At 36.8% G+C, this 16,488-nt stretch overlaps 4 protein-coding genes and 1 non-coding gene across 6 annotated transcripts; 2 read left to right on the top strand and 3 right to left on the bottom strand.

Annotated features, from left to right (window-relative positions):
• The first annotated feature begins 733 nt into the window (after positions 1-733).
• LOC142537063 (putative mitochondrial-processing peptidase subunit beta, mitochondrial) lies at positions 734-6,891 on the top strand. Its single transcript, XM_075642605.1, has 9 exons — positions 734-1,484; positions 4,154-4,318; positions 4,438-4,575; positions 4,681-4,832; positions 4,943-5,051; positions 5,417-5,515; positions 5,693-5,758; positions 6,402-6,509; positions 6,600-6,891. The coding sequence occupies exons 1-9, from the start codon at positions 828-830 to the stop codon at positions 6,684-6,686; spliced, it is 1,581 nt and encodes a 526-aa protein (XP_075498720.1). The 5' UTR covers positions 734-827; the 3' UTR covers positions 6,687-6,891.
• A 191-nt stretch (positions 6,892-7,082) lies between these two features.
• LOC142537064 (F-box protein At5g39250) lies at positions 7,083-9,047 on the bottom strand. Its single transcript, XM_075642606.1, has 2 exons — positions 8,909-9,047; positions 7,083-8,207 (listed from the first exon to the last, which is right to left on the bottom strand). Exon 2 carries the CDS (start codon positions 8,111-8,113, stop codon positions 7,364-7,366), a length of 750 nt encoding a protein of 249 aa, XP_075498721.1. The 5' UTR covers positions 8,114-8,207; positions 8,909-9,047; the 3' UTR covers positions 7,083-7,363.
• A 211-nt stretch (positions 9,048-9,258) lies between these two features.
• TRNAP-AGG (transfer RNA proline (anticodon AGG)) lies at positions 9,259-9,330 on the top strand. Its single transcript has one exon. It is a non-coding gene; the product is annotated as a tRNA-Pro (tRNA).
• Positions 9,331-11,199: 1,869 nt separating this feature from the next.
• Positions 11,200-14,077, bottom strand: LOC142537062 (uncharacterized). The gene is made up of 7 exons (XM_075642604.1): positions 13,956-14,077; positions 13,575-13,674; positions 13,071-13,217; positions 12,917-12,985; positions 12,670-12,776; positions 11,850-12,018; positions 11,200-11,779 (listed from the first exon to the last, which is right to left on the bottom strand). The coding sequence occupies exons 2-7, from the start codon at positions 13,597-13,599 to the stop codon at positions 11,385-11,387; spliced, it is 912 nt and encodes a 303-aa protein (XP_075498719.1). The 5' UTR covers positions 13,600-13,674; positions 13,956-14,077; the 3' UTR covers positions 11,200-11,384.
• A 200-nt stretch (positions 14,078-14,277) lies between these two features.
• Positions 14,278-15,471, bottom strand: LOC142537061 (protein CHLORORESPIRATORY REDUCTION 7, chloroplastic). Of its 2 annotated transcripts, XM_075642601.1 has the most exons (3): positions 15,182-15,471; positions 14,941-14,952; positions 14,278-14,909 (listed from the first exon to the last, which is right to left on the bottom strand). In XM_075642601.1, the coding sequence occupies exons 1-3, from the start codon at positions 15,374-15,376 to the stop codon at positions 14,631-14,633; spliced, it is 486 nt and encodes a 161-aa protein (XP_075498716.1). In that variant the 5' UTR covers positions 15,377-15,471; the 3' UTR covers positions 14,278-14,630. The 2 variants fall into 2 exon arrangements, with proteins under 2 accessions (XP_075498716.1, XP_075498718.1); XM_075642603.1 differs by lacking the exon at positions 14,941-14,952 and having other exon boundaries at positions 14,278-14,903; positions 15,182-15,444.
• Positions 15,472-16,488: the final 1,017 nt, after the last annotated feature.

The following is a 16,488-nucleotide window of genomic DNA, read 5'->3' as shown; positions in this document are numbered from 1 at the left end:
TAAACTTACCCATTTGGATCCGTTCCAGTGATACTCAACACTAACACTGCTTTTCGCCCAAATGGAGGTGGACTTGTCCCAGATCTCTGTAAGGCACCAAGACACAGTTCTCCTTTCGCAAATATCTTTCGAGCCATGAAAGCTGAAACATTCAACCAATCACGGGTTATGCAAAATGAGATGTAAAAACTTGTTCCGCGTTTTGCTTCTAAAGACTTCTGAAGACAAAGGTAACCGTTCTGCTTAATTGTACCACACATACTTCAAGAACAGTTCAAAACAAGACAAGTTTAGGTGCCAATGTCAGAATCAAAATGTAAACGTAAAAGCACCGAGAAATGAAAGACTTACCGCCCGGGATCAAATGGAGCATTATTAACAAGTCCTTCAAGAACCCCAGGTTTCAGTGCATGCAGCCTGCGGGAGCTCAATCTATTGTTTGAGGACACAAACAAAGTAAGTAAACATGGAGTTGAAAAAGAGCACTTAAAAAGTCCTTTTCTTATGCTAAATTGACATTTTATCATCCCATCCAAAACATACTTTCAATATTTTAAAATTAAAACTATTTTGTTACTTTTAACATTATATAAATTTGTCCAAGACGTAAGTTCACTATATATGAAATATCAACTAAATTTCTACAATTACATCATATGATTTTTTTGGGCAATAATAATAATAATAATAGTAATAATAATAATAAAATGAGGGGGACCTTCAACGACGCCGTATTAAGGACTACCAATCGGTTGAACTTATTCCCAATTCTGGTCTCTCCGACCAAATCATTGAGCTCGTTTCGCCCACTCACCGCCGTCGTGACCATGACGACACGCCACCTGCTAAACCTCACCCGCCGCTCTCCAAGGCCAATCCATTCATTCACTTCCCTCCACAGCCTCTCCACTGCCGTGGTCGATGCCACTGGCCCCTCCCTTCCTGCTGCTCCGCCGCCAACCGCAATGATCTACGATCGATTAGCTGAATCCGTTAAGCATAAGCTCAAAAAGCTCGAACACACCGATCAACGCTTCCTCCAATACAACTCACCCCACCCAACACCAGATATTCATACCGAAATCCTTTCAGCTCCTCTGACCCGAGTCACGACACTCCCCAACGGCCTCCGCATTGCCACTGAGTCTTCACTCGCTTCTAAAACCGCCACCGTTGGGGTTTTCATCGACGCAGGATCGAGGTTTGAGAGTGAAGAATCAAATGGCACGGCGCACTTTTTGGAGCACATGATATTTAAAGGGACGGAGAGGAGGACCGCAAGGGAATTGGAAGAGGATATCGAAAATATGGGAGGACATTTGAATGCTTACACTTCGAGAGAGCAGACTACCTATTACGCTAAAGTGATGGATAAAGACGTGCCGATTGCGCTGGATATTTTATCTGATATTTTGCAGAATTCTAAGTTTGATGAGCAGAGGATTAATCGTGAGCGGGATGTTATTCTCCGCGAGATGGAGGAGGTACGATCAATCCATTGGATAGTGTTTCTTTGATGTTCGTTTTTTTTCTCTTGGAGTTTTAACATTGATTAGGCAATCAATCGTCGATTGATCATTGATTGAGATGAAAAAGTTCGTTTCAATATTTTAAGATTATTTTCTCCTTTCGGGGTTGTTTCCCTTTGGTTGATTTTTGCTCTGGGGAACAAAGATACCGCCTTTATGGCCGAATTTGTATGTTTGGTGGTGAAGAGTGTTCTTTCTTTGTTTCGAAATATTTCATGTTAGGGAAGAAGAAGATGTCCTGCTTATTAATCGAGTTTTAATATTTAGCTATTGATCGTTGTCATATTATCTTCATTTGGAGATACCTGCTTGGTGGATAGGTGTGTTTCACTCGTTTGATTATTTGGCTAGCGATATGTATAATGGTGTTTTCTTTGGTTTGAGATTGAGAATTGAGGTTGAGAGGGTGGAAACTATAGTTCTATCTGTGAACTTAATTAATTTGTGGCGCTTAAGTATTATAGTTAGTGATTACCATTATTTTAATTCCTCTCAAACCAAAAGGTGCTTTGCATCCATCAAATGCCATTTCTGGACAGAATATAGTGGTAGATCGTCATGGACAGACATTCCAGTTAGTGCTATCACCCCCATTCTTTACTTGGTAGTCATCTAACAGTTGTTTGACATCTTGCAAATTTTCAAACTGTTCTTTACGGTTTCATTGTTAATCCATCGGATAAGCTTTTGTTACCGTTGACCCTTTGCATGCTGATATGTGACCGCGCAAACCATTGGTGAGAAGTATATTGTTCTGAATTAATTTGTGGTCTAAGTATTATAGTTTGTGATTACCATTATTTTTAATTATTCCTTTCTCAAACCAAAAGGTGCTTTGCATTCATCGAATATCATTCTGGACAGAATGTAGTGGTAGATGGTCATGAAAAGACATTCCACTTAGTGATATCATCCCATTCTTTATTTGGTAGTCATCTAACAGTTGTTTGGCATCCTGCAAATTTTCAAACTGTTCTTTACGGTTTCATTGTTAATTCATCGGATAAGCTTTTGTTACTGTTGACCCTTTACATGCTAATATGCGACCACACAAACCATTGGTGATTTAATTTGACGTATATTGTTCTGAATTAATTTGTTGTGTAAGTATTATAGTTTGTGATTACCAATATTTTTAATTATTCCTTTCTCAAACCAGAAGGTGCTTTGCATTCATCGAATACCATTCTGGACAGAATGTAGTGGTAGATGGTCATGAACAGACATTCCACTTAGTGATATCATCCCCATTCTTTATTTGGCAGTCATCTAACAGGTGTTTAAAATTTTCAAACTGTTCTTTACGGTCATTGTTAATTCATCGGATAAGCTTTTGTTACTGTTGACCCTTTACAAGCTAATATGCGACCACACAAACCATTGGTGATTTAATTAGACGTATATTGTTCTGAATTAATTTGTGGTGTAAGTATCATAGTTTGTGATTACCATTATTTTTAATTATTCCTTTCTCAAACCAAAAGGTGCTTTGCATTCATCGAATATCATTCTGGACAGAATGTAGTGGTAGATGGTCATGAAAAGACATTCCACTTAGTGATATCATCCCATTCTTTATTTGGTAGTCATCTAACAGTTGTTTGGCATCCTGCAAATTTTCAAACTGTTCTTTACGGTTTCATTGTTAATTCATCGGATAAGCTTTTGTTACTGTTGACCCTTTACATGCTAATATGCGACCACACAAACCATTGGTGATTTAATTTGACGTATATTGTTCTGAATTAATTTGTTGTGTAAGTATTATAGTTTGTGATTACCAATATTTTTAATTATTCCTTTCTCAAACCAGAAGGTGCTTTGCATTCATCGAATACCATTCTGGACAGAATGTAGTGGTAGATGGTCATGAACAGACATTCCACTTAGTGATATCATCCCCATTCTTTATTTGGCAGTCATCTAACAGGTGTTTAAAATTTTCAAACTGTTCTTTACGGTCATTGTTAATTCATCGGATAAGCTTTTGTTACTGTTGACCCTTTACAAGCTAATATGCGACCACACAAACCATTGGTGATTTAATTAGACGTATATTGTTCTGAATTAATTTGTGGTGTAAGTATCATAGTTTGTGATTACCATTATTTTTAATTATTCCTTTCTCAAACCAAAAGGTGCTTTGCAGTCATCGAATACCATTCTGAACAGAATGTAGTGGTAGATGGTCATGGACAGACATTCCACTTAGTGATATCACACCCATTCTTTATTTGGTAGTCATCTAACAGTTGTTTGGCATCCTGCAAATTTTCAAACTGTTCTTTACGGTTTCATTGTTAATTCTTCGGATAAGCTTTTGTTACTGTTGACCCTTTGCATGCTAATACGTGGCCACCCAAACCATTGGTGATTTAATTTGATGTATATTGTTCTGAATAAATGTTTTCTGTGACGTTATGAATTATGATGTCTCCATACTTCCAATTTCTAAAAGAAAATTACAGGCAGGTATGCATCTTGGTGGGCTACTTTTTTTAGAATTTAGTTTGTACAGTCATCCAGATTGTTAAAACTCTAATTTTTATTCTACAACAAACTTTTGTGGCTTCTACGCTCATAATAGCTCTCTTTCATTTTTGTATATTATTTAAATATCATAGGTTGAAGGACAAGCTGAAGAAGTTATATTTGATCACCTTCATGCCACTGCTTTCCAGTACACGCCTTTGGGTCGAACAATACTTGGACCCGCTGAAAATATCAGGACAATTAGAAAAGAACATCTACGTAATTACATAACATCTCACTACACTTATCCAAGATTGGTACGTAGAACCACAATGCTTTTCTCCATTGGGCTCCACCAATCTGTGGCATGGTAGCTTGGATAATCTTGTTCTCTGATTATGGAAATCTCTTAATCTTCTCTTTTTGGATTGTATAGGTGATTGCTGCTGCAGGTGCTGTCAAGCATGAAGATATTGTTGAGCAAGTGAAGAAATTATTTACGAAGTTGTCAACAGATCCAACAACAACTTCTGACTTAGTTGCTAAAGAACCTGCAATATTCACTGGCTCAGAGGTATTCCTGTATTGTTTGAATGCTTGATGATCACAAGTAGTAATAGTGTTTGAAGAGAGCAATGCACAGCAATGTCAGTCACATGACTTATATTTGGATATATAGATCAGGATGATTGATGATGGCATTCCTCTAGCACAATTTGCGGTTGCTTTTGAGGGGGCCTCTTGGACAGATCCAGATTCAATTGCTTTAATGGTCATGCAGTCGATGTTGGGTTCTTGGAATAAAAATGCTGGTGGCGGGAAGCATATGGGGTATGTACTCGCTAACCTCATCATGATTGCTTATATGATTTCATTTTGAAAATGTTTATGATTTTCACTGCTAGTCACATTCATTAATTTGGTTTTATTCTGTGATACAGTTCTGAACTTGCTCAGAGGGTAGGTATCAATGAAATAGCGGAGAGCATGATGGCTTTCAATACCAACTACAAAGACACTGGTTTATTTGGTGTTCATGCTGTTGCCAAGGTGGGTTTTCCGCGTTGGATAAAGAGGAGGCAGTTGAACTTTTATTCTGAATTAAGTACATTGAGCCCATCAAGGATTCATAAAATGAATTTGTTTTTTGCTCATTATTTTCCAAGATACCTAGTTACTAGTGTTAATGGGAAATGTTATTTACTTGATTATGCTGCACTTTTTTCAACGCATTGTTGGCAATATATTTGTTCAAATTATACCTCCCTTCACTTTATTTCTCACTTCCAAGCCTTAGACACACCCACCCTTCCACATTTTTTTAAAATAATTGAATTTGGGAGTGGAACTGTTTATTCTGGAAGCAGTTAAAAATTATTTACTTGGTCTGATTTGTATTATTTCCTTTTTTGAAGCCTGATTGCTTGGATGATTTGGCCTATGCAATTATGTATGAGATAACCAAGCTATGTTATCGAGTATCAGAAGCTGATACGATTCGTGCTCGTAACCAGGTTGTTTTTTTAAGTCATGGTGTCACCTTGTTGTACCTTTTATAATGAGTTTCTATACGGTGACTACCACCTGGTTTTACTGCGAACTTATTTTGTTAACTATGTTGGTGTCCTTGAGGTAGAATAATGAGTTTTTATTTATGCATAGTTATAACTCATATTGTTGGTCTTCTGCAGTTGAAATCTTCGCTGCTGCTTCACATTGATGGAACCAGTCCAGTTGCTGAAGATATTGGCCGTCAGGTATAATTTGGTATCTGAGAATCAAATATTTTAGTGAGATAGACTATGCATGATGGACGGATGCGTAATATGTTTCTTTATAATTTGGAGTTCACTTATCGGTTAAACTTAGCTTCAACTCTTCTTTAAGATGTTTACTTTTTATGTAACTTTTGTGGTTTGGGCTAGGGATTAACATATTAAATGGCTCGATAAACTTGCAGTTCAGTGATACTCTAGTTTTTATTGCATGGTATACCGTGTACTTCGATATTTTGGTGTTCGTGGAGTGGTAATATGTGCTTTTCAAGTGGAAGTGGCAATTTAAAGTCGGTATTGTATCTTCTTGTATTACCCTATCTTTTCCAGCAAGTATTTGACCATATTGGCTTCCTCGATAAAATGCTCATAAGAATTTAACCGATTAGTCTATCGAACTTTGGTGCTTGATCAACAAAGGCCTGTGCTTTTCATTTGTCTCCTCCTGAGATCTGTGTGTTGGTCATTTTCTTGGGATTAGGTTTAACTGTAATTATATCGGTTCATTTTAATCCTATTCTATAAATGAATGAATGGTAACGTATTTCTGCGAAACAGTATTGTAATCTGTTTTTGTACGAGTTATTCTTCTTAAAAAGAGAATTTATTTTCTTCCTGATTGCAGCTGCTTACATATGGTAGAAGGCTCTCGTATGCTGAACTGTTTGCCCGGATAGATTCTGTAGATGCTAGCACTGTCAAACGTGTTGCTAACCGATTTATATTTGATAGAGTAAGATCGATTTTTAGATCAGAGCTTCAATAAAATTATTTGGTTCTCCATTAGATTTAAATTGCATTCAATCCTTGCTTTTGTGTGCAGGACGTCGCAATTACTGCGATGGGGCCTGTCCAGGGGCTGCCCGACTACAACTGGTTCAGACGCAGGACCTACTGGCTTCGTTACTAGGTTTCTTTTCTGTTCAAAATGGCGTTTTCTCTAGTTCCATTTGTAAAATACCCGGTTGTGTGCTCCAGCGACTTGCGCACACAAAGCATAAATGGAGGCTCAATTTATTTTGATTTTGCCCATCAGTTTTGAGATTAATATGAATAATAATAATCCAACTGTACACAGTTATATGGCTCTTATTGACAGGAAATTCTATTTTTTTCCTTGGTGTGAATTAGTTTTGGCATTGTTACGTAAAGACTACTTGGTAAAATGATGTAGAGCACATGAAAATCTGTATTCAGTACGGCATCCTTTCGCTGGTGAACCAATATTCCCAAGTAGACAAGGAGTGGTGGTGTATTTTATTATCTTTTCAGAACGAATAAATAAAATTGGCGCAGGCATCGACAATAAAAACCAACAAAAACCAAGTCTATAACATAAACAAAGATAGACTTATTATTGTATTGTAATACTTGAAAGAGTATCGAGGACAACAATTGTGACATAACCCCATTACAACCTACAACATTACATTTTACAAACTCGCCGGCAGAATGCAGCAATCGGAACAATTATTATTATTATTCACGGAAAACGTATAAAATGGCACCTAATGCACATTAGGGAACCCATATGCATCATTGTCCATATTAGGCAGTGCTTTTTGTCAATTTTGACATACTGATTCTTCACTTCCAATCAAGCATATCAAGAAGCCGTAATACTTGATCCTCAGAGTCGGCAACATCGCAGAAATCCAATTCAATCCCGAAAACATCAACAATCCCTTCATCACCATGGTCCATGAAAAGCAAGGAGACCCAGGCCCTTATACCAGACACAAAAGGGTGTGCTGGTGAAAAATCAAGATAATCAAAAGCCAAGGCACGATGTGCTGAGCGATCTATATAATCAAAAATCGACTTGTTGATTACACAAGCAACTTTCTTCGGATCCCTCTGACCCACGAGTACAGAAACACTAACAGTCTGATCAAAAGGAATGTTGAATCTTGGCTGCACAGAACATGTCATCTTGTATTCTGGACCCTTCAGGTGAAATCTAAGCATGTCGCAGATTCCAGGGGGCAGAGTTCCCATACCCTTTTGTAGAACAGGGCCCGGCACCACTTCTGAAAGAATCAACCTATCTTCACTCCATATGTCAATGTAAAATTCCAAGTCATTGAAGGACAGTCTTGGGGGAAGAAGGGCTCTAACCGGTCTCTGCTTGTAGAAGGTTTTAAATAGCTTGTGGTATGTTGAAGTTGGAGGAGAGGATTTTTTGCAGATTGATGGCCATCTTCTCGCACAAAGACATTTCCAAAAATAATCGTCCTGAGCAGTCTCTAGCCACTGCTTACAGACTAACATACATGACACAAGGTCTTTGCCTTCTAGAAGTGGGAAAACAACCTTCAAAATCTCCTCAAATGGCATCTCCACGAGTAAAAGGAATACTTCTCATCCAAAAACTTTTAATTCAACACTTTTGCCATTAAAAGGTTGTAGAACAACTGATTCACAACCATTCCTGGAAAAGTGGAAATTTAATAAAGTTAGGCGTCAGCTGCCTACGTCACATGAAATCGTACACTAAAATTCCGCTACATCCAGATTCTAGCATGAAAACACAGCAAGAAAAAGTGACCTGATGATGGTTTTTTTGACGAACAAGGCCAAACAAAAAATATGAGGTGAACAAGGCCAAACAAAGATTACGATTTTTGATATCTTATACTGCATCAGAAACATCATTTAAATCCCATATACACTCACTTAACATGTCTTAATGCATGCCCCTAACAGCCTAACTTTCATCAGCATATACAGGTTCCAACATAGTAAAACTAAAATAATAATTACTGCTGCTCGATGCCAAGCTCCATTAAACGACATATAGACCACCAAAATAATGCCGCTGATTTAGATTGATATATAACCAACAGCTGTAACTTGGAAATCAATGGATACATCCAAAGTTTCAGAGCATCTAGATCATGCAAAAATAGCACAAGAATAAGCAATTCAAATATACTCTTCTATAGTAAGTCAATGAATTTAAGAATTTAACTGACACCGCATTAGAAATCAGGCAAAACCCAAGAAAAAGCATGAACGATTATGTTTTTTGAGTAAAAAAGAAAAAAAAAGCATCAACTTGAAATCGGCAATTGAAATACACAATCAAACCCTAACTAATGAATTGATAGCAGTGTTAAAGGATAAAATCACCACTAAAATGACTTCACCGAGTCCTGAGAAACAGAAACAGAGATCCACGAAGAGGAATTGATTACGCTGGATCGTCAAAAGTAGAATAGCATGAAATCATTGAGATAATGGATTTTGTTCTGGTTTGGGCTTTGGCTTCAGCTAGTCAGTAATGACCTTTGGGATGGACAACGAGATTGGGCTTGATCTAGTAAATGGGCTCATCTTGTCTTCTGAAAAAGCTTGTGCCCGTTTTAATCCAATTACGCTGGGAATGTGGATTCGAAAATTTAAGGAAGTGAAAAGAGATGTTTCATTTTGAACAGTATAATATAAGATAATATAAAAACGTTGAACATTGAGAAGCAAATGGGCATTTGGTCTAGTGGTATGATTCTCGCTTAGGGTGCGAGAGGTCCCGAGTTCAATTCTCGGAATGCCCCTTTGTTTTTTACCAATATTTCTTCATTTTTCTTCTTTCTTTATTGTGCTTGGTCTTCAATTGATAGTTTCTCTTAATTTAATTTATGAAGTACATTTCCTCTCTTGAAATACAGATTTTGAGCAGCAGATATTTAGTGAAGAAATCATATGCGGAATCTAATGACAGCGGACAATTTTCCGAGGGTTTCATCCTCTGAATCCGATTCTTCTTCAGCCATATATTCTGCTAACTTTGAGAGATTTGGTTAATGTTTCCCAGAAGAATTTACAGGGATCAGAATTTCCAATGCCACGTGAACTAACATCACATGTAGGTGAAGAGACGTTTCAACTGTTATTAGAGCACCCGCTCTATAACACCCACCACTTCATCAAAAATTGTAGGGTCCACATGCCATATATACATTAAACTAACACATCTATTCTCCCACATTCATTTTAACATTTACCCTCATTATTTGTAGGTCCTGCTGTCCACTCATTCATCTTATTCTTATTTTAAATTAAATAAATTCAATTTCAAATTTTTTAAGAAATTTAAATTACTATTATTTTATATTAATAATAATATGTTTTTATATATTTAGTGCGTAAAATAATTTAATTTTATGAGTGTCACTTATTTAAAATTAAAAATTTATTATAAACTTAAAATAAAACGGTACAACATATAATAATAAATAACACTTGCATAAAAATAAAAGAAAATAAATTAAACTTAAGAGAAGATGCAAAATACTAATTCGAGTATTGTTGTTGTATTGTGACCAAATATGTTCAACTAAGTCGGCACGAAGTTGGTGATGCACATGAGTGTCACGTAAATCAAAACACGTGGGACCCGTGTTCATAAAATATAAAATATAATTAAAATAATTCAAAACACGGGGGGCCCGCGTGTCAGCAAATCAGCGGCGGTTTCTAAAAAGCCGTCGCTAATTGTCCAAATTTTTTTAAAAAATAAACTGACACAAGGGCGTTCAAATCGTTACCAAAACTGCATGAAAACAACACCATGCATAAATCAAAACCGGAAATTATCCCTGGTAAATATCACTTCCCAATTCTTATTCCATTTCTTCAACCTTAGGATGAACACTTGTTTTTACCACTTTCATATATATTGCTGCTGCATCGGTCATTATAAAAAGTTCTTTCTTACTGAATACATTTTTTCTTAGATACTTTAATTGATATAATGGAATATGGAGACGACGAAGACGACGACGTTGAGGTGGAAACATTTAAAAAGCAACCAGGGACAGCAGTTTTTCCGAAACCTTTTTGGGCGGTTTGATATAAGAGATTTTGATTCCTCCAATGGCTTTTCTGAGGCCCTGTGTTATTCTTTCGTTTTCGTTCTCAGAAATATGATCTTTTGGGGGTGTAGATTAGTTGTAAAATATATTGGTCTCTAACAATCGTAAATGCATGACATTACTAGCTACAAATCCGATTTTATCTCTTTAAATGATCTTTTGGTTTCGTTCCAGTTCCCTTGAAGTAAATACTGGCCTCGCGTTCTGAATTTGTGCTGATTGTATCAGAAAATAAGCTTATGAAATTAAACACAAGAAACCCGTGAAAAATTATGCATCTATTTAACTTGAGAGAATCAAGCTCCGAGAAAATAAAGCTGGCCTTTTCTTAGAACCATTATTGTTACTTTTAAATCAAATACAGCAAACCAAGCAACCGTCTATACCCTTTGCTCCAATTTTTTGTCTCAAGAAGATTAATTCTCTTTTATGTATCTGTCTCACTTGTCTCATTTATCATTGATTTCTGATAATCTCCTCAAGAATATCTCAGGATGATGCATTATAAAATTGATCGAGATTAATGTCACAATAATGCTCCCTCGCGTCAAATTTCATGAAACTGATGCTATTTACCAGTTTTTTCCATCTCAAGAATCGCCTTTTTGCAATAAGAAAATAGATCCATACAATATTTATAAATTGCGAAAAAAAACAGAATCACGGGGAAATGATAAAGGTAAAGTTGATAATCTATGTTCACGCTCGCAGAAGACCAGACTCCAAAAATGTTATCATTTCCTCGTATTGGCATAATCATTTGGCTCATATTTGTCATCCTTATCGTCTCCATCTGACTCATCCCGTCCAAAATCTTCGTTAATTTCAGTGTCGTGTGGCTCCTGACTTTCACTGATCGGGGGCGACCGCTTTGTCTCCTCATCCAAAAGGGAAGAAAATCTAATTGGGTTATCAGGAGATCTACTGCCAACGCCTCCGTAGTTACCGACACCCTGCACAGCATCACCACCACTGTCATAGCTACCACCTCCACCAGAATACTGGTTTCCACCGCCAAATCCACCACCACCAGAACCTCCATACCCAGCACCTTGTACAGCATCACCACCACCGGAACGCTTGTTTCCTCCGCCAAATCCACCTCCACCAGAACCCCCATACCCACCACCTTGTACAGAATCGCCACCATTGTAGTTTCCATGCGCCTCCACTGGGATATTGGTTTCCGCCATATCCACCCCCACCATAACCTCCATACCCACCACCTTCGTATCCTCTACCACCATAGTTTCCACCATCCTGACCAGCATAATTGTAACCACCACCAGAACCATATCCACCTCCAAAACCCCCACCCCGAGGTTTATCAATTGCATAGTTCACCCTTATCCTTCGGCCATGAAGATCCTGCGAATGACAAAGCTGAAAGTTACTCTAACTCAAGAGACACTTAAACCAAAGAATATCCATACAGTACCAAATCATCAAAGTTGTAAACACAATTCACTTTCAAACTAGGTATCTCAAATACAGAAAAAGGCATCCCGGCACGCCGACTTTAAACTTCATTAACAAAAATTCTAAAGCCTAATTCATAAGTAAGAAATGTGATGATGAATAAATCACAATTTGGCATTTTGAGGGCAGTAAATGCGAATAAACTAAAAAATTCAAAGCTTTTGGATAATTTTTTTGACTCCTGCCACCGTTGATGCTCTAAGACTGCAGGAATCTCTGCAAGGTTTCCTTGTCACATCCGAAAATGTTTGAAATCATGAATTCAAAGATAAATTACACACAAGGACATATCTTGTCGTGAAGATATATAGGCAAACAAGATTTGTGGACGATTCTTTTCCACAATAAATAAATCTAAAAAGGTAATCTCTTGTCATTTAATGGCTGTTGTGTGATCTGGAGCTCAAAGTTTCATCACAAGGATATAATTTCTGCAAACAACTATATTATGTGGTCGGAATTGAATCTCTTTTAGAGCAGTATGGTGAATGCGTCAACAGCGAGGTAAAAAGTACGGAGAAATAACACATGTAAAAGTACCTGGCCATCGTATGCCTGGATGGCACTGGATGCAGCTTCAGTAGTTGCATAAGTAACAAAGCCAAATCCTTTTGACCTACCAGTGTCACGATCCAAAACAACCCTGGCTGCATTGTTTAAGGCCATCAATAGGAACAACAGCAGAATCACAAGCTTTTCGTGTGTAGTCTATTAAACGATTATACAACTTGAGAAAGGACAAAAAAATTCACTACAAATATAATACATTGTGCGAGAAAGCTGATACCTTCAACCACATCTCCATACTTCGCAAAAGCATCCCTTAAAGCCATCTCGTCGGTATTATAAGAAAGACCTGCAATGGGAAACATATGAATACATAAACAAAGTAATAGAAGAAAGAGACTGGCATATTCCACACCAAAGAAAATAATTTTCACCTCCAACATAGAGCTTTGAGGATGAAGACATGCTTCTTATTGCCTGGAAAAGTGAAGAGTTCGAGGCAGCTAATTCAAAATGACCATGCTTGCTCACGGTTTGTTTTAGCAAGTTGCCAACTCTGTTGAGAAAAGCCATTTTCACACCTGAAAAAGGAGACCCAAAAAAAACCAAGGTCAGCAGGAGTAATATATAATAAAACATGAAAAATTTACACGATAGGCTACATAACAAGGAATTATGAACCAATTAATTCAAACAAAACAAGATACTTTGTAAGTTTGGGCAGACATTCTGAACTGAGCTTAAAACTGTTCAAACTATTTAAAAGCTGGGGTATAACTAGATGTAAAAAAGTCGAGAGGGAGCAAGTTAAAAACATTAGTTTACAGTAGAAGTAGCCCAAAATTGGTTTGTAATGCCACCTAGTCCGACAAAAATGACCTTTTGTAGAGCTGTCTAAGGACCAAAACCAGAGTAATAGGTTCATTTCACCATCCTACCAACGAAATGAAGTAACTTAAACATCCCGTAAGATTTTTAATCAGCTGCATTTCTGCTAGACCTCCTTTTCCCTTCAGCATCCACGAAAGTACAAGCAAACTATAAATTCAAATCTCCAAAATAGAGTAAGACAGCAAACGGTATTCCACTAATAATTTCCATAGAAGTTAAAATCAAATAAATGTTTAAATAAAAAACCATAAATTTGGTATCAAATACGGGATCTTAATCAATGGCATATTTCCCATCGACCATAAATCCTACTAGAAATCAAAAAGAACTCAAACGATCATACACACAAGCACAACGCCGCAATCTGAAACCTAGGGGACAAGGGTTTAGGAAATCACCAAGAGGGGCGTATAAAAATCGTATAATACCTCAGAAAAATGAATAAGATTCTAGAACTTTAACGAGATTCAGCACTCCTTTGTAGCACGCCAAACATACATGGCAAGGGTTTTATCCTGCGATGCTCGCTGCCGCTGGCAAGCAATTTTCGGATATATTTTACAATCACTCCGTATGTCAATGAGATCTAGTCCGTTGAGAACTCAACTGGTTTCAACCGTTGGATCAATCTTTAAATATTATACATAAATACGTTTATATATATATACATATATATATATGTATGTGTGTGTGTGTATTACTTAACAATCGGTTGTAAAAATAAATAAACTCGATTATTTTTGTTGTATTTTTAAAATGTTTAAAAATAATTATTCCACTGCGATTGAATATTAATTTAACAGATTAAAACTAATTATTGAATTTAAGATTCACGTTGTTGTTTGAAAAGTTAGAAGTTAAAATTTTATTATTTTTCGTTCAATTTAATTCATTAAGCACTAACTCTCAAGAAATTTGTATTGTCCCAAAAATCGATCAACAATGAGATGATCCACTTTATTTTGAAAATAACAGTATGTGGTTTGGAAATTAAAACTCGTCGATCTTTTCAAATAATTTTTCTATCATCGAACCAAGTCTTATATTCGAAATTCAACAACAATTTGTCCTGTGTTTCAAATGTTTGTGAACAGACAAAATATCTAGTCCAATCGAACTTGGTACCATTGAATCGAGCCGACGTCTCCATCGATTTCAAGTTCACAAACAGACTTAACAAGGTACCGAACTGCGTCATCGATGTCATCGTATCTTGCAAGATCTGGCGGTAGCTTGTCTCCCGGCCACCTTTCTAACAATGCCTTCAACCTTTGGCACAATTCTTCCTCCGACACAAATTCCTCATTTTTATCCGGTTCCATCAATACGTAAGTATCTGTTTGTATGTTCGATCTTCTTCTCCTGATGGCAGCAACCTGTTTGGACAATCAAAATTTCATCCACACCCGTATTCGATCGAACTAGCTAGTAAAGAATCAAGAAGAACTACTTCACTCACCAACGACAAACATTGACACATATAGCAATGAAGTTCTCATTCTGTTAATGTAACAAATTTTGGTGATTCAACAAGGAGGAAATTCTCTGAGTTCACTAGGAATAAAATGTTGCAAAAAAATTCTTCCCCGATGAAACTGATGCTGTTTAAAAAGGACAGTACCTACCATACGATACGATACGATAGGAGACTAACCATGGCAAGATTACGTGAAACAAGGAGGTTTTCTTGAATCCCTTTGCAAGAAAATTGAGAGTTCCAAATGTTGAAAACAGATCCTGCCTTTGTATCAGAGAATGCGGATATGTAGCGTGCTTGTGTCGCATGTTGTTTTCTATTGAATGAATGCATAAAACTTTGACTTATGGGGCTTGATTGAAGTTTCTCCATTGCTAGCTAGTTTGAGTTCTTGTGCATTTGGTGAAGATAAGATGATGATGATGTGCTATATATATATATAGATAGTTCCAACCCTATCTTTTCTCATTTCTTTCCAACCACGGAAATGTGAGAAAGACTATTGTATCCCATTTTTATAAAGAGAGCAGTGCCCCGTATCATCAAGTGAAGATTTGGATAAAAATTCAAAGCTTGAATCATACAGTAGCATCGTTACATGGTCTATTACTGATGTGTTCCGGGTAGATCAGGTGAGCTGAATCGGGGCAATCTACCGGACATGATAAAAGTTTGATGTTTAGGAAAATGAGCAAGGGAAGAAGATATCTCTGATGAAGATATTTCTCTGTGAGATAACTTTAACTGAAACCTGCAGACAAGAAGATGAACTCGTGAATGGGTGTCGGAGGGGTGTCCGGCGTGACCACTTCGATGCTTAAGTCAGCAGGTTGAAGATAAGGGCAATATATGTGAGAATATATGTGAATACTCGAAGATACAAAATCCCAAAATCTGTAAATGAGAAGTATACCTGCTATTTATAGGAGTAAATCTCATGATTACTTTGTTTTCATTGTCCACCTACTAAGTATGGTAAGGCGGCTGCTCATACCATACTTCTGATGACTTTTCTGATACACCAAACACATGTCGTTCTGACAGTAATGCTTGTCAAGCATAAAGTAGCTCATGATAGGGTAATCACATGTCCGGCTGCTGAAGATAGTAATATGCTTATTGACTCTAATTTGGGCTATCCATTTAGTTTCTCGGATCATCCATGACCCGGGCTCTTATGGGGTATCGCCAATTACGTTGAAATACTTATTGATGACTACATTCAAAATAATTATCCTTATATTTTAATAGAAATTGACATCACGAGTTATTTATCCAAAGGTCAAATTTTATCACATTGTGAGAAGAAATACTCACGATGGACATAGAAAAATCCCTTATTAACCAAATGGGACAATAGTTTAGCCTAAAAAATTATTATTAAGATGAGTTTTGGTAAGTTCTCTTTTAAATAAATTTTTTTTTTAAAAAAAACACAGAAACAATAATTTTTTTAGTTGTTTTTGTTTGGGCTATGGTCCTTC

This window comes from Primulina tabacum, chromosome 2, assembly GCF_025594145.1.
Source record: "Primulina tabacum isolate GXHZ01 chromosome 2, ASM2559414v2, whole genome shotgun sequence".
NCBI classification, from domain to species: domain Eukaryota; kingdom Viridiplantae; phylum Streptophyta; class Magnoliopsida; order Lamiales; family Gesneriaceae; genus Primulina; species Primulina tabacum.
Note: the sequence above shows the minus strand (reverse complement) of the source record. Positions and strands in the feature narration are given on the sequence as shown.